Source organism: Piliocolobus tephrosceles, chromosome 15, assembly GCF_002776525.5.
Source record: "Piliocolobus tephrosceles isolate RC106 chromosome 15, ASM277652v3, whole genome shotgun sequence".
NCBI lineage: Eukaryota > Metazoa > Chordata > Mammalia > Primates > Cercopithecidae > Piliocolobus > Piliocolobus tephrosceles.
Window position 1 is genome coordinate 9,682,306 of NC_045448.1, and position 19,286 is coordinate 9,701,591.

Sequence of the window (19,286 nt, forward strand, 5' to 3'; positions counted from 1 at the left end):
CATTTGATATTTATTAAGTGACTTTTTGGAGGCAGTATTATAAAAAACTGAGGTAGAAAAATTTCACTTCTCACTGTTCAATAGAAATAATTTGAAATATAGAAAAAAATTACACATAAATGTTATTAGTCCCTTTATAATATTGAAAAATCAGAAACAACTTAAATATCCAAAAGAAAGGGAAGGGTTATGTAAACAGTGGTGTGTGCATTCAGTGGAACATTAGGTATGTAGCTTTTAAAATAATGTTTATGAAGAGTTCATAAAAGCATGGAAAATGTTTATGTTATAATAAAAAGTCAAGCCAAATTACAAAATTAACATATAACATAACCACAGCTACATAAAATGAAGACATTCATGAAAAGATTAGAAGTAAATATACTAAAATATTAAAGTGGCTGTTTCTAAGTTAGGGTAACACATGTTATTTTTTTTTCTCCTACCTTTATGTGTCTTATAAATATCCTATATTGAGTTGTATTACTTATTAGTATGCACGGAGAGTGCAATAAGCTTTTTCTTTTTTTTAAAGACAAGGTCTTTCTCGGTTGACTAGGCTGAAGTGCAGTGGCGTGATGGTAGCTTATTACAACCTTGAACTCCTGGGCTCCAGTGATCCTCCCACCTCAGCCTCCCGAGTAGCTGAGACTACAGGCATGCACCACCATACCTGGCTAGCTTTTTTTGTTGCTATTATTTTTAATAGAGACGAGGTCTTGCCATGTTCCGTAGGCTGGTCTTGAACCTCCAGGCTCAAGCCATCTTCCTGCCTTGACCTCCTGAGGTGCTGGGATTGATACAGGCATAAGCCACCAAGCCTGGCCTTTTTTTTTTTTTTTAAACAAAACATAGATCTACAAATTAAGTTATGATACTCCCTATATCTTAGGATTTAGATTCTAAAATGTTTAGAGTTGGTTTGCAAACCACCCATATATAAGATGATAAGAGTATTTCCAGAATGTGCCATTTGTAATTACAAATATTGCTCTCGGTAATGCCATCAGTTGTGCGGTGCCATTGATCAAAAAGAGATCTGTGTATGTGGTACTTTTACAAAGATAGGGTTTAGTGTTCCCAGAAAGCTAAAAGTGGTTTTAAACATGCTGGGGCGATAGCTGCCTCTCCTCAATGCCTTTAAAGGTGACCCGGTAGCCTCTGGGGCTCGGGGAAAGGTTTCAGCAAGTATGTCACACACGCCCTGCCTGAGTAAGCGCTGCCCCTTTGATGGCCATCAGTGAGCTCAGATGCACTCTCCACCCTCTAGTATGGTTCCTCCCATTGTCACCCACGAGCCTGCTGGAGAGAGTTTCTGACGGTGTTCGTGATCATTTATGTAATTTCTGTTTCATGTGTGTAATTTCTGAAGTTTCCAAAGTGCCCATATATAAATTCTCTCCTTTGTGAAGGTGGGAAGGGAGGACAAGCAGGCTTCCCCTTGACAGATGAGACTTAGGGTGGTTTAGGGACACCCAGCTGGTAGATGGCAGAGTAGATTCCTACAACCCAGTCTTCCCCTTCCAAGGCCTGTGCTCTTCCCACGCTCTGCTCCCTTCCAAGACCCTATACTGTCCTTGCTACCATTCTCATCATTTCTTCCAGTTGCTTTTTAGTTAATCTGTACTTTTGGCATAAGGGGAGCAGTTCAATATCTTAATTCTTTTTTTTTTTTTTTTTTTTTTTTTGAGACAAAAGTCTCACTCTGTCACCCAGACTGGAGTGCAGTGGCATGATCTCGACTCACTGCAACCTCCACCTCCCAGGTTCAAATGATTCTCCTGCCTCGGGCTCCCAAGTAGCTGGGATTACAGGCGCCTGTCACCATGTCCACCTAATTTTTGTAATTTTTTTTTTTGGGGGGGACGGAGTCTCGCTCTGTCGCCCAGGCTGGAGTGCAGTGACGTGATGTCCACTCACTGCACGCTCTGCCTCCTGGTTCACGCCATTCTTCTGCCTCAGCCTCCCGAGTAGCTGGGACTACAGGCGCCCGCCACCACACTCAGCTAATTTTTTGTGTCTTTAGTAGAGACGGGGTTTCACTGTGTTAGCCAGGATGGTCTCGATATCCTGACCTTAGGTGATCTGCCCATCTCGGCCTCCCAAAGTGCTAGAATTACAGGCGTGAGCCACCACACCTGACCAAGATATTAATTTTAAAAGAAGAGAAATATTTCAAGAAATGTCATTTTTTAGAATAACAATACTAATATGGTTTTGATTTTTAAATTATCTGAGAAGGGACTATAGCTTCTACAACCCAATATAAATAATGTTTAAAATTTTAGTGCATGTATTTTAAAATTAATTTTTCCCCATGTTTGAAGTGTACATGTTTGTGTGCAAGAGTCCTGTCTATCACTCATTTCTCTAATTTCCTCCATTATATTAATGCACAGTGTCTTGTACCTAGTAGACACTCAGTAAATGTTTGTTGAATTGAGCTTTATTTTCTGTCTCCTCATCTTTTTGCATCTGAATGAAGCCCAGGAGTAAATTCAGGTGAAACCTGTAAATTGAAATTATCTTAATAGTATAATAGTCCAAATTCTCTGCCTCACAAAGACCTGTACTGTCTGGCCCTGCCAGTCTCTTCACATTCAATACTAAAGCCTTGTTGGACTGTTTGCATTTCCTGAAAGCACCTTCCCATCTTTGTCACAGCCTGTACCGTATTGCATTCTCATTAGGAAAAGGACTTGAGGAAAAGGACTGTGTCTGTATCTTAAGTACCCGAACACAGTAGTTGCTCAGTAAATGTTTGCTGGAAGAATAAAAGCCAAGTGAAAACTTTAGCCAAGCTATCAGAATCTGGTAGACATAAAAATTCTTTGATGCTGTATTTTGAATTATCATTGTTATATGTGTTCTGTTTCTATGTTAAAGCATTTTTTAATCAGCAAAAATTGTTTTTACTTAAATGTTTCAAGAAAGAAATTAATTTTGTGTTTTATTTATTCTTTATCTTAAACATGTAATTAGCACCAATTATGTGTGGGTCGTAGCAGTTAGGAAGACAAATAAAACAAGATTGAGTCACCCTCAAGTTTAAGAGGGAAACAGAAAGATAAACCCTTAACTGAGTGCAATAGAAGGGTACGTGCCAGGAGATCTGCTTTAGCACTCAGAAGAGGGCCAGTCACAGGAGGCTGTGGTATCATGTCTGTTCTTAGAGGAAGTCACTGGTATAACCAAGTTCTCTAAGATGAGTGAGCTTCAGCCAGGCAAAGCCTGAGATGAGGAATGGGGGAAAGAAACTGGCTTTCTAGGCAAAGGGGCAAAAGTAGCTGTGCAAAGCAGAGAGGCAAGTGAGAATATGGCTTGTTTGGGGGAACTGTGGAGATTAGGCTGGGAGCTAAAGGCTTTAGTGAGTTCATGGAGCAGGGGAATACGATGTTTGGGCCGCCACAGGAGAGTAAGACTAGAGAAAGGGAGAGAAGGGAGAGCGGTTCTAAGGGTGGCCTGAGGAGCAACAGTGAAGGGAAGAAAGGGGATGGATTGGAAAGCAGTCAGCACTGATCCAAGTGCCTTAGGTGTATTCATTAATTCAGTCTTCACAATCGTTATGAAGCACGTACTATTCATATTCCTATTTTAGATAGATTGTTTAAAAACTGAGGCACAGAAAGGTTATATAACATGTCCAAGGTCACAGAGCCAGTAAGGGATGGAGCAGGGACTCTAGTCCAGGCAGTTTGGTTCCGTAGTCTCTTCTCAACTGTGGTACTATATGCCACCTTGAGAGAATGGAATTAACAGGACATGGTGGCTGAATGCATGTAGGAGATTCAGTTCAGTTCCATACAAGCTCATTATCTCTTATAAATAATGGCTATCATACTTGAAATTGATTAGAGTAGGCTGTGGTCACATCTTACATACTTAGATTGGGAAGTACAGAAATTCTTTGTTTAGTAACTTTAAGAGTTTTCAAAGTCTATTCACTGGAGCATAACCTCAATTTATTCTCATAACCCATTTTACAAGTGAAGAAACTGATGCTAAGTGACTCTGATCCAAGAGTCACAAAGCTAATGATTGGAAAGCTTAAATATAGGTCCTAGGTTTTCTGGTTCCAAGTCCCATGTTATTCAGTCTTGAGTAATAGGTGTAGTCTATGCTGAAGATATAATTTCTTTTGGAAAGTAATATGTCTAGTTAAACACTTGTTGAGGGCTTCTAGTGTGCCATCCAGGATGCCAGCCAGTTCACATACATTGCTAGAGAAGCTTTTGGTCTTATAAGGGAGTGGAGTTAGTTTTAGGTGAGCACACACTGCTATAGAAACACAGACAAGAGATGTGGATGAAACAGCTGGTATGTGGCTGCCAGATGCCAGGATGTGTCCTAGAAATAGTAGATGTTTTAGGAAGTCGGAATAGGGAATGATACGCCATTTTAAGATTCTACCATTCATTTTTCTATACGGATGCCATGTTTTGGTGTTTTATTCACAAAATGTGTGTCTCTGAATTCTTGTATAGTGTTGTGTTTTAAGATAAAGGGTTTTTTATGGATATATACATTGGGGATGATCTAGTTGCCAAATAATTTAATTTACATTTTACTGTTTTGTTCTTCAGATGAAATGCATAACTTAACTTGCCACGTGGTGAAAATGACTGGAATGGGAGAAGTGGATTTTCTGACATTTGATCCTATAGCTAAAATGGCAAAAACTGTTAAGTATGATGTACAAGCTGTAGCTATCATTGTGGTGGTATTGAAACTGCTCTTTCTATTGGATGATAATTTAGAGTGGTAAGTGTACATCAATTTTATGATAAGTAACGTTTTATGGTGCTGATCTTAGTTTTTTAAGAAAGCTTTAAATGTCATGAAAACACTTTTAAAAAAGAGATAAAGAAAAAATGTGTACTGTATTTACCTAATTATATGTTATCTCAAAAAATGGAGACTCTCAATTGTTATAGAACATTGACTAGTAGTCACAATTACTTCTTACACAGTACTTTGACTCAGCTGGTTGTCAGTTGTTTGATCATGTTTTATACCTGTTATTCTTTAAGTAGCAATGTTCCTCTTTGCTCCACTGATTTCCTAGTTTTAAGTATCTTCATAAATCTCTGTCTGTATCCCTTTAGGCTCCTGGCATTATGTGTTCTCAAAGATTATTTTAGAAAGTAAAGGAATCTTAATATGTCGCCCCTCCCAAATGCCAACAAAGCGTGACAGTATTTATAGTGTCTCCTTCTCTGTTTCAGTGATAGCTTCTCCATGAAAACTTGGTATCAGCTTCAAATACTATTCTATACTTTTCTCTCAGAAGAATTCAGAATTTATCTTTCCAAATACATGACTTCTAAATAAATTGATTTGTTTATTGTTATCTCCAGGTCCTTGTCTAATCTTGCTGAAAAACATAATGAAAAGAACAAAAAAGGTATTTTAATTCTTTATCATTCAAATTCAAAGTGGTCATAGATGATAGATTAAAAGATGGAATAAATGTTGGCAAACAACTTTGAAAAATATACACATACACATGTGCATACACATGTATACAACCTGCATATTGTACCAGTATTGTTTTTTCATATAATTACCTACTTGTATCTCTAGGGTACTAAAATATATCAGTGAGTCCCTATTATATGTAAGACCAGCCAGCTTTGTATTCCCAACTTCTACTCACCAGCCATGCTAGATCATGAATTTACAGGTAGCTTTGTGACCATCCTGTCTATTCTGATGCTTTCAGCCTTTGCTGTTGTTGGTCCCTCTGTCTGAAATGTTCTTTCCTTCTTACCCCAACTCCTGTTCAGTCACTGGCAAATCCTTCTTTATGCTTCAAGATGCAGCGTAAACACCACTCTTCTGTCTGGTCTTCACACCTATCCACTTCACAATGCTTTACCTCTTCCCAAATCAGAACTAATAACCTCTGCCACAGTCACTCTTGTTCAGACTTCTGCTAGATGTTTAGTACCTTGAGGTCTAACTAATGGTCCCTATTAGATTGCCAATATTTGTAAAGTGCTTAGAAGAGCATCTGGCATCTAATAAGTACTTTATAAGTGATAGACAGATAGACAAATGAAGTGTGAGCTTCTGGAGGGAGGGATCATATCTTTTTTTTCTTTTTTTCTTTTAATGTATTTTTAGTGCCTAACATAGTGACTAGCCTAAGAGCAACTCAGTGAAGTATGGTGAATATGTGAATTATTTAATTCAATTCCAGTTTCTTAATGTTCTCATTAGGATTTATGTTCATTGGTTTTAGAGGCTTGATTTATTGGTAGCAATCAGTTTGTATGTTCTTTCCAGAATATGTGCAAAATAAAATACTACTTTCTGTACCTTGCTCATGTTGGCTTCTATGTAGAGTGAAAGGTTCAACTAGCTGTCTTCTAATATCCCCGCTAATGCTAAAAGGTGATAATTTACTACGCAGACGTATGGAATAAACAGAGTACTTTGACCTGTCTCCCTTGTAAGCCTCAAAATAAATCCATGCTGTCAGCAGGGCGAAGATCACTGTCATTTCTCTCTGCTCTGTCTGCTAATCACCATCCCCTGCCCCTAGCATTGTTGATGGGGAGATTGAGGTTTAGGAAAGTTGTGACTGGCCGGGCGCAGTGGCTCAACCCTGTAATCCCAGCACTTTGGGAGGCCGAGACGGGCGGATCACAAGGTCAGAAGATCGAGACCATCCTGGCGAACACGGTGAAACCCCGTCTCTACTAAAAAATACAAAAAACTAGCCAGGCGAGGTGGCGGGCGCCTGTAGTCCCAGCTACTCGGGAGGCTGAGGCAGGAGAATAGCGTAAACCTGGGAGGCGGAGCTTGCAGTGAGCTGAGATCCGGCCACTGCACTCCAGCCCGGGCAACAGAGCGAGACTCCGTCTCAAAAAAAAAAAAAAAGAAAAGTTGTGACTTACTCCAGGTCAAAGAACCATGAGTTCTATTGATTACTATAGTTTTCCTCTATTCTTATAATTCTTTTGGTAGTTTTCTCTCCTCTGTGGCTGTATGATGTACAAGGTCATATTGGATTAAACAATTATTATATTGGCCAGTTGAAAAGATTTTTAGTTAGACATGGAAAGAGACTACCTTCCCGGAGAATAATGGAGAATAATCCCTATATGGAGTGAAAGAGTGAGGAGTGAGTTTTTATACTTTACTGCATTCAGTTCTGTTGTCTCTGACGTCTACGTCTTAATCACACACTCACACCAACTGTCCAATGCAGTCCACTTTCTTACGTGTCTCTAGATTCTTTGAATTAAAATTCGGAGGAATGGGAATAGGAGCTGATGAAACTGGAAGTCTGGGTTCAGCTACTGTAGTATCATTTTACACATTTATCAATCATTTTTTCCTTAATACACATATTCATCATATTGGAACACCACTGTGTGCCAGGCACGGTGCTGGGTGTTGGCTTTGAGGGGAGGAGCAGGCCTTCTTTGTAGTGGCAAACAAAATGTGTTCTGTTCTCAAGGAGGTAATAGTCAAGTCTAGGAGAAGCAGACGTGTAAAAAGATGATTTCAGTATAATTTAATTGGGGCTACAATATAGGTAGGAACTTAGAGGAGGGAGTGACAGATTTCTCAGGAGAGTCCTGTTAGAGTAGAGAGACAATGACTCCATCCGTAGATTCCAAGAGCTAGTATGTAAATGTTTAGCTATGTCAGTGAATGAAAACTCAAATGAACAGTGTATATTATAGTGTGATTTATTTGGTTAATAATCTTGGATTTTATTTCTTTCAGATAAACCATGGTTTGATTTCAGAAAGTGGTACCAAATTATGAAGAAAGCTTTTGATGAGAAAAAACAAAAGTGGGAAGAAGCAAGGGCCAAGTATGTTCTCTTTCCTGGTTTAGATGCACCTGCTTTACTTCTGTGTCTGTTACTTTACATTTGAAAGCTGAAGCTTCATCAGTATACACTGATCTGCATTGTGACTTTTTTTTCTGGAAATATTAGCCCTACACTCTAACTGTTCTCTTTTTTATATTACTATTAACCAAACTTTAGATTTGATGTGAGTTTCACCAGTGTTTTTATTAATGTCCTCTTTCTGTTCCATGATCCAATGCAGGATACCACAGTATACTTTTTATAATTTATCTTTTTGTAGTTTGCGTGAGACTTGCCTATATTTCTCATACTCCTCCCTCTTCCCCTTTCTCAAATATTTAGTCGTTTCTCATCTATGCTCCCCAATATTAAAAAGATTACAAATGTTACCTTGCAACACGTGTAATTGGAATGTTCCCCCAAAATAAAGACCCCTGTGAAAGTTAAAACACAGCAGACAGCAAGTCCATTTGATTCAGCCAGTGTCACTGCCTTTCTTTGAACTGTCATTGTGATGTGGGCTCGTTGTGGTAGAGTAGAGAGAGCATAAGCAGTGCTAGGTTTGAATTCTGTCTGCATTACAAGCTAGCTGTGTGCCCATGGGCCAGTTACTTAACCTTTTGTTGAGTCTGAGTCTCTATGAGGCTTTGAAGAAAAAGGTAACATCTCTGTATTTAATGTAAATTTACAGTGATACTCATTCGACTCAGTAATTTTATATATCCTTTGAGAAAAATCAGGGTTCCCCAAATTAGTTGAAATGAGAATTCGTTCAGCTCCTATTTCTTCATCAGTAAAAAAAACATAATAATGCCCACTTATATACTGTCATTAAGACTCAATTTTCCAGTATGAGAGTAGAACTAGATTATTTTTCCTCTAAATTTCAGAGGGCTTTTAAATAGAAAAACAGACTCTTGGAATGGAAAAGGCACTGTGGAGATGATGCTTTCCAAAGCAGGGAAGTGTGACAGGTTCCCTATTAGTATGCAGGATCGATGCACAATGAAGAAGAGGGGTGGAGTGGAATTTATCCCAACCGCCCATGGATTTCCAGGAAACCGGGCCCCCGTCCTCCTCATCAGAGAAGGAGTGGCTCTTCAGTCAGTGGCTCTCAGTGGGCACAAGAATAGCAGCAGGAATGAGAGTTTGTTATGTGTCTTGGTCATTTTGGAGAATCGGCCTTCCTTTCTGTGGTGCTAGCTGGGGTTAGTCCTGACAGATCCTGAGGACTGGGTGTTTAGGGGCCATTCCACCCTGGTGTCTCAGTGGTGACAGGGCTTTCCTTACCCCAAGCCAGACACCAGCCTACACTTTAAAGCATAGCTCTTGGAGGCCCAGTTCATTATTGCAGTGTTATATCAGTTGCACATTTAAGACTTCCTGGCTTTTAGCTACTTTAGGGAATAATTTATCGGCCAAAGAAAGTAAGTCTGGTTATAAAATGGCACTTTCCAGGGAGGTACCAGGCCCCAAGGTGGAGGCTATCGAGGGGACCCCTTTCCAAGGTCCTTGTTCCTAGAGTATGTGCTGAGGGCTGACACACACGTGCAGTTTGAGTTACTGCTGAGTAATATGCGAAGCACTACCAACTGCTGCTCAGGCACAGAGCTCTGGTGCATGATTGTCACCTGTCGGTTTCACCCTTCCCCACCCCCATGTTGACATAAATTTCCAGTTTTTCTTTGTTTCTCTGAATATTATCATTCATGTTGTCAGATGAAAATTATTAAAACATTTTCTATATCTAAGCATGGGTTCCTATGCATGACATTATGAAAAACACTAATAAACAATAGTTGAAAACAAAACAGCATAAGAGGCTGCTTTGATGACTTCCGGCTGTTATAGAAGATGTTGAGAAGAACATGGAGAAAAATTAAGCCTGTGCAGAAAATCTCTATCCCCTAATTGGTGTATAGTGATACCTCATTGTGGTTTTAATTTGCATTCACCTGCTAATTTTTGCCTTACTTTTTGGGTTAGGCAGAAATTTCTTAGATGTGACACCAAAAGCATGATCTATAAAAGAAAAAAAATTGGTAAATTGAACTTCATCAGAAGTAAGAACCTCTGCTCCACAAAAGACACTTAAAAGAATAAGAAGCTACAGACTAGGAGAAATTAAATGTAAATCACATATCTGATAAAATATTTGTATCTAGAGTATGTAAAGAATTATTAGGCAATAAGAATAAAACTCCATTTTTTTAAATGGGCAAAATATTTGAAAAGATGTTTTACCAAAGATGATACCAAGATGACATGTGAAAAGATGTTTAACATCATTAATAGGGAAATGCAAATTAAAATGACAATGACATATCATTATATACCAATTAGAATGGTTCAAAACAAAACAAAAACAAAAACTGATCATTCCAAGTGTCGGAATTCAAAATGGTGCAGCTATTTTGAAAAGTTGGCAGTTTCTCAGAGTTAAACATACGTTTATTATGTTATCCGGTGTTTTTCACTCCTAGATATTTACCCTAGTGAAATGAAAACAAGCTCACACAAAAATCTGCATAGGAATGTTTCTAATGGTTTCATTCATAATTGCCAAAAACTGGCAACAAGCCACGTGTTCTTCAACTGGTGACTGGATAAACTGTGTTCTATCCATACAGTGGCATACCATTTAGCAGTACAGACTTCTGATGCATCCAGCAATATGAGTGAATCTTAAATGCATTATGCTGCGTGAAAGACTCAAAAGGTTACTTACGCTGATTCCATTTATGTAACATTCTGGAAAAGGCTAAAGTATAGGGACAGAAACACAGACCAGTAGTTGCCTGAGATCAAGGATTGACTGTCAAGGGATGTGGGAGGTATTTTGGAGTGATGGAATTGTTCTGCATAGTAATTGTAGTGAATACACACATGCAACTGTATGTGTTTGTCAATGCTAGCAGAACTACACTGAAAAGAGTAAATTTTACTGAATGTAAATTATACCTTAATTTTTAAAAATGAGGAAACATGACATGCAGACAGACGAGAGAAGTATATGGGTAACATCTAGCTGGAAAACATGGTTTGTGGTGTGTCTCTTTTTGTAGTTTTATGTAATGAGAAAAGGCAGGCAAGGTAAAGTCAATTTTGGAAGAAGCTTTCATTTCAGGTCTCTAAACACTTAGCGTAGTTTTATTTTAGATCACCCTTCCCATTCTTGGAGCATGCCCCCCAAGGACATAATACCGTAAACGCATGAGAAATTTCTATTTAGATTAGGTATTCACAAGGAATGTTTAGCAGTGAGTGTGCCCAGGGATTGGGATTAGACTGTTTAGGGAACTTCTTTATCCTTTGAGATTTTATTAGTTAAGAAAATTAATAGCAAAAAATATATTTTAAAGAATCGCTGACTCATTTACCATAACGTTAAATGACAAACTCTCTGATATATTTTAAATGTGGTGTGGTTCACTAAAGTTTAATTTCACATAATTTTCAGGAAACCATCTCCTGTATAACATTAATTACATCTCTACTGCTACCTAATGATTAGAAAAATTACCTTTCTGTTCTTGTTTTTTTTTTTTTTTTTTTTTTTTTTGAGACGGAGTTTCACTCTTGTTGCCCAGTCTGGAGTGCAATGACACGATCTTGGCTCACCGCAACCTCAGCCTCCCAAGTAGCTGAGATTACAGGCATGCGCCACCGCGCCTGGCTAATTTTGCATTTACTAAAGAGACGGGGTTTCTCCATGTTGGACAGGCTGGTCTCAAACTCCCAACCTCAAGCGATCCTCCCGCCTCAGCCTGCCAAAGTGCTGGGATTACAGGCATGAACCACCGCACCCGACTGCTTTCTGTTCTTAACATTTAATATCATTGCAGAAATTCAAAATAAAAAGTCAACATCTGTTTTATGTGTAGTCATGATTTTACTGACTTGATCAAGTATTTTTAAAAATTCTTGAAAAACATCAGTTCTTAAATTGGTTAAAATGATTATTTGCTAAATGATATTACTAAAATATTGTTAAAAATGTGTGCTTTTCTATACGTATTACTTCCTAGTATTAAAAATAAATGGTGAGAAATTATTACAGATACTATAGATTTTTTAAATATTTGTATTTCTAGCTTCCTATTTTTAATCTTTTTTTCTGGAAAGTTCACAGATATTTCTTGAGTATCTGCTAGCCAGGCACTTTGTCAAGTACTAAATAATAATTATTGTATAGGATTTAAAGAACCCATATATACATTATCTTATTCCTCAGAATAACCCTGTGAAAGTAGAGGATAAGTTTAGAGGTTTAGAGATGCTAAATTCATTTCTTTGTTCATTTATTCATCCAGTTATTCTTCAACAAATGTTTAAATGAGTTCCTACTATCTACCATTCCCTGACAACACTAGGGGCATAAGGATGGCTGAGACAGTCTCTGCCTTTGAGAACCTCCATAATTTGTCGTTCAAATTCTGCTAGCTCTGCCACTAGAAAGTGGTGGGCCAGGTCTTCTGATTCAGTACTCTTTCTTGTTGCCACAGTGTCTTTCAAAATAAGAAAATGGCCTGGGATCAAGAAGAAGGTGGATTTTTTTATTATTATTATTATAAGTTACTAAGTCCTCTGCACTAGGGAACACAGAAATAATGAAAATGAGACTAAGAATGAACATTGTTATCTTTGTTCCAGAGCTGCAGTGTCTCCTTGGCAAAGTTTAGCAACAACCACTAGAACCAGAAATAGAACATATCACTTCCTTTTGGAGTCTAGAACTGATCACCCTAATCTGTAGGAACCTTAGATGGCTCTTAGTGTTTGTCCTGGAGGAAACCCCCAAGAGCCAGAGCAATCCAGGATCCCCATTTTACAGTGGAAACTCCCTGGCTGCCCTTCCCTTTGGCAAGAATAGGCTGAGTCAGGACAGGGACTATTGGGACTGTGTCATCCTGGAATCCAGTCTTTTCCTCTCCTTTACGCCAGGAATAGAATAGATTTCCTGGCATCAAGTGCCAGAGAGATGCATTTATTGTTCACTCTGTGTAAGTTATTCAGAAGTACTACTAACAACTCTCAGCAAAAAGGCATTGGGGCAAAGGCAATGAGGAACAGTTGTTTCAAGGTGGCTTCACTTTATGAGAATGAGCAGCAAGGGAAATTTATGGTGAAGGAAACTGTTTCTATGTTTTTTGTATAATTAATAGCTTCATCAAGATGTCACGGCATCTGGGCAGCTTTTGAGAGGAGCACACCATTCTCTTGGCCTGGGCTCTCGGTCAGTGCTTCCTTCTAGGGCCTAAGTTCAATAGACAATATAGACATGTGCCAATAAGCCATTCTAAGCCAGAACTATAACGAAATATCGGAAATCTCAGATAGTGCTTCAGACAATGTGTTTATGTCCGTTTCATCTCCATCCTGCTCCAGCTGTTTCTTTACCATGTACAGGTACCTGTGGAAAAGTGAAAAGCCACTCTACTACTCGTTTGTCGACAAACCAGTAGCATATAAAAAAAGAGGTGAGTCCGGTTTTGTCTTAATACCAAGTAGCAACACAATTGTAGAAAAATTAAATATCTGGACTTGAAATGTTGAATGCTTAAGTTTTTTACTTTTTTTAAACAAATGTCCCAGGGTACGTATACATCCAAAGGAGCATCATGCTCTGCAAGAAATCTCTGCAGGAATCTACTTCAGGAACATGCCGTTCTTCAAAACAGAGCCTCAGTTCCTGCCAAAATCTAAAATCCTAAATCGTTCTGATTTTGGGAATTCTTTGCTTATAGAATTCTTTTTAGATTGTACATTCTTTTTGAAGTAGTTTTCCCCATGCACCTCATCCAGTTTCATTTTCTCTTAAGGTTAGCCTGTTACATTACCGTGGTACATTTGCCAAAACTAAGGAACCAATATTGGTACATTCTTACCAAGTAAGTTACAGGCTTTATTTGTAATTTAATATTGTTATTTTGTTTCCTTTTTTTCTCCATTTCCAGAAATGGTGGTGAATCTACAGAAACAATTTAGCACACTGGTTGATTCAACAGCAACTGCTGGAAAAAAAAGTCCTTCAAGTTTTCAGTTCAACTGGACTGAAGAAGACACTGATAGAACGTGTTTCCATGGACACAGCCTTCAGGGAGTCCTGAAAGAGAAAGGCCAATCACTGCTAACTAAGAATTCATTATATTGGCTTAGTACACAGAAATTCTGCAGATGGTAATCAATGCTTTTAGAAAAAGTCACATATAATTGAAGCAGTTGCCTATATAAGAGCCATATAGGTTTTTTGTTGGAATTAGAAGCTGGTGAGCTTAAAGTCATGAAAATCAGAATTATACATTGAGTCTTGCGTAAGAGTTCTAGGAAAGGTAGTAAAAATCAAGCAAGAGGATGCAAGGCAATTAGCACAACTGTTGCCTCTAGCTAAATTAACCTGCAGTGCGGCAGGCAGGCGATAGAAGTGGCTGTAAATGCTGATGAGGAGAATGCGCTGTATTTTTTAGTACATATCACTTCTCTGAGTCAGTTACCTTTTTCATGTCTTTCTACCTCTTAATACTTCCTTAAGTATTTCCTAAAAATAAGGATATTCTCTTAAGTGACCACAGTACAGTTATCAAACTCAGGAAACTTAATATTGATACGATACTTTTATCTCACCCACAGTCCATATTCCAGTTTTCTCATTAGATCCCCAGTGTCCTTTTATAGCAGGATCAAGTTCAGGAGTAGGTATGGCATTGATTGATTTTATCTCTTCGGTCTCCTTTAATCAGATTGTCCCTCAGCCTTTCTTTGTCTTTCATGACATTGACCTGTATTTTTCAGAAATGTCAGTGGTGTTATACAATGTTTCTCAGTATGGATGTGATGGTTCCTCATGTTTAGATTCAGGTTCTGCATCCATGGCAGCTTATGTCGTGATCCGTACCTTTGTGCTTTTTCACAGGGCATGAGGGTGGATTGTGGATGATCTCAGATTTAATACTGCAGTATAACTCAGTGAGTGATACATAGAGCTTAGTATAGTCAGCGATGAAAATGCTGAGATTTTTTTTCTCTGCATGAAGTATAAAACTAAATTCTGACTGTATGAAGTTTCAGTGATACCATGACTGTAGACACCAAACTTATCTGTCAACCTTCCCTGTTCTAGACCAGAGCCTAGAACTGCAGAGGAAGCAAAAAAGGCTTCAGCTGGGCAGTAAAAATGCCACAGAGACTATAACTAAAACTCAGCCTCTTTCCTCAGAGAGCCCCTTCGCCCCTCACTCAGAGCCCCTGACTCTGCCCTTAGGCTGAGTTGTCTGATTTCCAAATTCCTCATCATCAAAGAAACAAAACCAGAGGTCCGAGAAGCACTCTGCTGATAGACATCTTGACGGCAAACATAAATGACACCCTTTGACAACAATAGGGGAGCCAGCATCAGAATCCAAAGCAGACAGAACTCCATTCGCAGAGCCTGAAGTTCATGGCTCCATGCCACTAAATAAGGGGACCACATCCCTGCTTCAGCACAGCGCATGTCCCAAGACGCTGTGTGCCTTCGTGGTGGGTTTTATTAGCATGTTTTCTAATGTTTCTACAATAAAAACAGGCAACTGTAATAATATCATTGTAAAGGCCAAAATATGCTGAATATGCTCTAAGACAACCATCAAAAATGGTTACAATGAAAAGTGATGCTTTTGAGAGCAGATATTTAGCTATGTAGAGAATTTCGTTAGGCAGAAGGACTTATTTCTGAGGGTTCAGAGGAAACAAAACATTTACTGTAAAATTGTGAAAACACTCAGAGCTTGGGAACTAAGCAGAGAAAGGCCACAAGAGTACTTCAGGTGTGGGAGGCTGTTTATTCTTCCTAGCTGAGGCAGAGTTAACAATTTCAATGAATTGAAATGCCCTTACTATTCCCAGTTGTTTTAACAGTTGGCTGGGTCAGAAGACCTGACTTCTTGTAGGTGGTGGCCATGACCTCCCTGGGAGTTCCATAGATGAGGCAGAGCAGTGGTCTTTAGTTGTATTCCACAGGAAATGGAGGTGCTTTGGCTGCCCCACAAAAATTTGATTTGAATTTTTAAAAAATTATTTTTAACTATTTTTTTAAACTATAGTGAAAAAACAGTACTCAGGCCAGGCAGGGTGGCTCATATCTGTAATCCCAGCACTTTGGGAGGCCGAGGCAGGCGGATTACGAAGTCAGGAGATTGAGACCATCCTGGCTAACATGGTGAAACCCCATCTCTACTAAAATACAAAAATTAGCCGGGCGTGGTGGTGCATGCCTGTAGTCCCAGCTACTCAGAAGGCTGAGGCAGGGCAATCACTTGAACTCGGGAGTTGGAGGTTGCCGTGAGCCGAGATTGCACCACTGCACTCCATCCTGGTGACAGAGCAAGACTTAGTCTCAAAAAAAAAAAAAAAAAGTACTCAAATATGTCATATGCTTAGCTTAGACAGGTGTGGTGGCACATGTCTGTAGTCCCGGCGACTTGAAAGGCTGAGGTGGGAGAATCACTTGAGGCCAGGAGTTTGAGGCTGTGATGTGCAATGATTGTGACTGTGTGTAGCCACTGCACTCCAGCCTGGGCATAGTGACACCCTGTCTCTTAAAAATATATCTAAGCCGGATGTGGTGGCTCATGCCTGTAATCCCAGCACTTTGAGAGGCCAACGCGGGTGGATCGGAATTCAAGACCAGCCTGGCCAACATGGTGAATCACCATCTCTACTAAAAATACAAAAATCAGCCAGGTATGGAGGGGCATGCCTGTAATCCCAGCTACTTGGGAGACTGAGGCATAAGAATCGCTTGAACCTGGGAGATGGAAGTTGCAGTGAGCTGAGATCTCACCACTGCACTCCAGCCTGGGTGACAGAGTGAGACTCCGTCTCGGGAAAAAAAAAAAAAAATATATATATATATATATATATAAAAAAACAAGAGGCCAACATTTTTGTGAGAATTACTGTAAATGGTTTATTTTTTATCTTTATTAAACCAATCAGTGAACAAACATTTGAAGCCTTTGTATTTCCTACTAGTAATAAGGCATTGGGTTTACTGTATAGTATTAAAATAGCCTTAAGATTTTGAGTAAATACAAAAGAATTAATTTTAAAGGACTATAGAGGAAGTGAACATTTTTGAGCCCTTGCTGTGTGCCAAGAATTGGGTTAAGTGTTTAATATACATTCTTTTTTTGTTTTGTTTTTTGTTTTTTTTTTTTTGAGACAGAGTATCGCTCTGTCGCCCAGGCTGGAGTGCAGTGGCCGGATCTCAGCTCACTGCAAGCTCCGCCTCCCGGGTTCACGCCATTCTCCTGCCTCAGCCTCCCGAGTAGCTGGGACTGCAGGCGCCCACCACCTCGCCCGGCTACTTTTTTTGTATTTTTTTTAGCAGAGATGGGGGTTTCACCGTGTTAGCCAGGATGGTCTCGATCTCCTGACCTCGTGATGCGCCCGTCTCGGCCTCCCAAAGTGCTGGGATTACAGGCTTGAGCCACCGCACCCAGCCTTAATATACGTTCTTATTTAATCTTGTCTACTCTGTCAAGTGTAAGTACTGTTGGCCAGGCGCAGTGGCTCACGCCTGTAATCCCAGCACTTTGGAAGGCCGAGGCGGGCAGATTACGAGGTCAGGAGATCGAGACCATCCTGGCTAACATGGTGAAACCCCGTCTCTACTAAACATACAAAATATTAGCCGGGCGTAGTGGCGGGTGCCTGTAGTCCCAGCTACTCGGGAAGCCGAAGCAGGAGAATGGCGTGAACCCGGGAGGCAGAGCTTGCAGTAAACCGAGATTCTGCCACTGCACTCCAGCCTGGGTGACAGAGTGAGACTCCATCTCAAAAAAAAAAAAAAAAAAAGCGTGGGTACTGTTATTTTTTTTCTGTTTTACAGATGAGAGAATCCATAGTCACAGCTGATGGGTGGCAGAGGGTTTTGTTTGGTTGGTTGATTGGTTTTGGGGTTTTTTGTTTTGGGGTGTTTGTTTTTTTGAGACAGAAGCTCGTTCTGTCACCCAGGCTGGAGTGCAGTGACACAGTCTTGGCTCACTGCAACCTCCCCGGTTCAAACAATTTTTGTGCCTCAGCCTCCCGAGTGCCTGCTACTACAGACATGCGCTACCACCCCTGGCTAATTTTTGTATTTTTAGTAGAGACAGGTTTCATCATGTTGGTCAGGCTGGTCTCAAACTCCTGATCTTGTGATCTGCCCGCCTTGGCCTTCCAAAGTGCTGGGATGACAGGCATGAGCCACTGTGCCCAGACAAGTGGCAGAGTTTTGCAGTGCAAACACAGACATTAAGGAATTTAGGGCCATATATGTTATGTAAGTCATAATATCTCAATGTTTATAGCTTCTATATGTTATTTCTTTACTCGCTTTTTAAAGTTGATAATGGGGAATTTCTGGTATACTCAGAAGTAGAGTAGTATAAAGAAACCCCCTGTCGCCGGGCGCGGTGGCTCAAGCCTGTAATCCCAGCACTTTGGGAGGCCAAGGTGGGCGGATCACGAGGTCAGGAGATCGAGACCATCCTGGCTAACATGGTGAAACCCCGTCTCTACTAAAAAAATACAAAAAAACTAGCCGGGCGAGGTGGCGGGCGCCTGTAGTCCCAGCTACTCGGGAGGCTGAGGCAGGAGAATGGCGTAACCCCGGTGGCGGAGCTTGTAGTGAGCTGAGATCTGGCCACTGCACTCCAGCCTGGGCGACAGAGCCAGACTCCGTCTCAAAAAAAAAAAAAGAACCCCCCTGTCTCTGTCACCCAACCTCAGCAACTGTGACCTGGCAAGACTTGCTTCACCCAGGCTCCAGCTTACTCTACCCCTCTACCCCCCATTATTTAGAAGCAGATCTCAAACATCATATTTTTTAAAGTAAAACTGTAATACCATTAATCAGATATGAAAAATTAATAGTAATTTCTTAATATTATCCAACATGCAGTCAGTGGTTAGATTTTCCCAATTGTCATATAATTTTTTAAATGAGTTTAACTCAGAATCCAAACCAGGCCCATATATTGCAAGTGGTTGACATGGCTTGTAAGTGTTTCAGTTCTTCAGGATCCCCCTCTTTATCTCTCTTTTTTCTTCTTACAGTGTACTTATTGAGTAATCCTGGTCATGTGTCCCATACAATTTCTCATAGTCCGGATTTTGCATATAGACAGTGCCATGTGATACCATTTAACCTCTTCCTCTGTCCCTGGATAGCCTATATGTTGGTGTAGTTAGAGTTTGAGATTGGCAGTTATGGCCGGGTGCGGTAGCTCGTGCCTGTAATCTCAACACTTTGGGAGGCCGAGGTGGGTGGATCACCTGAGGTCAGGAGTTCGAGACCAGACTGGCCAACATGGTGAAACCCCGTTTCTACTAAAAATACAAAAATTAGCTAGGCATGGTGGTGCATGCCTGTAGTCCCAGCTACTTGGGAGGCTGAGGCAGGAGAATCGCTTGAATCCGGAAGGCAGAGGTT

General features: G+C 40.0%; 1 protein-coding gene across 1 annotated transcript in view; it reads left to right on the forward strand.

Moving 5' to 3' along the window:
- TAF1B (TATA-box binding protein associated factor, RNA polymerase I subunit B) overlaps positions 1 to 19,286 on the forward strand; it is an 83,245-nt gene that overhangs the window by 56,897 nt on the left and 7,062 nt on the right. Inside the window, exons 10-14 of the mRNA XM_023199157.3 lie at positions 4,584 to 4,761; positions 5,358 to 5,404; positions 7,741 to 7,831; positions 13,241 to 13,311; positions 13,789 to 14,011. Coding sequence (XP_023054925.1) covers positions 4,584 to 4,761; positions 5,358 to 5,404; positions 7,741 to 7,831; positions 13,241 to 13,311; positions 13,789 to 14,011 — 610 coding nt within the window. The remainder of the gene's footprint in view (positions 1 to 4,583; positions 4,762 to 5,357; positions 5,405 to 7,740; positions 7,832 to 13,240; positions 13,312 to 13,788; positions 14,012 to 19,286) is intronic.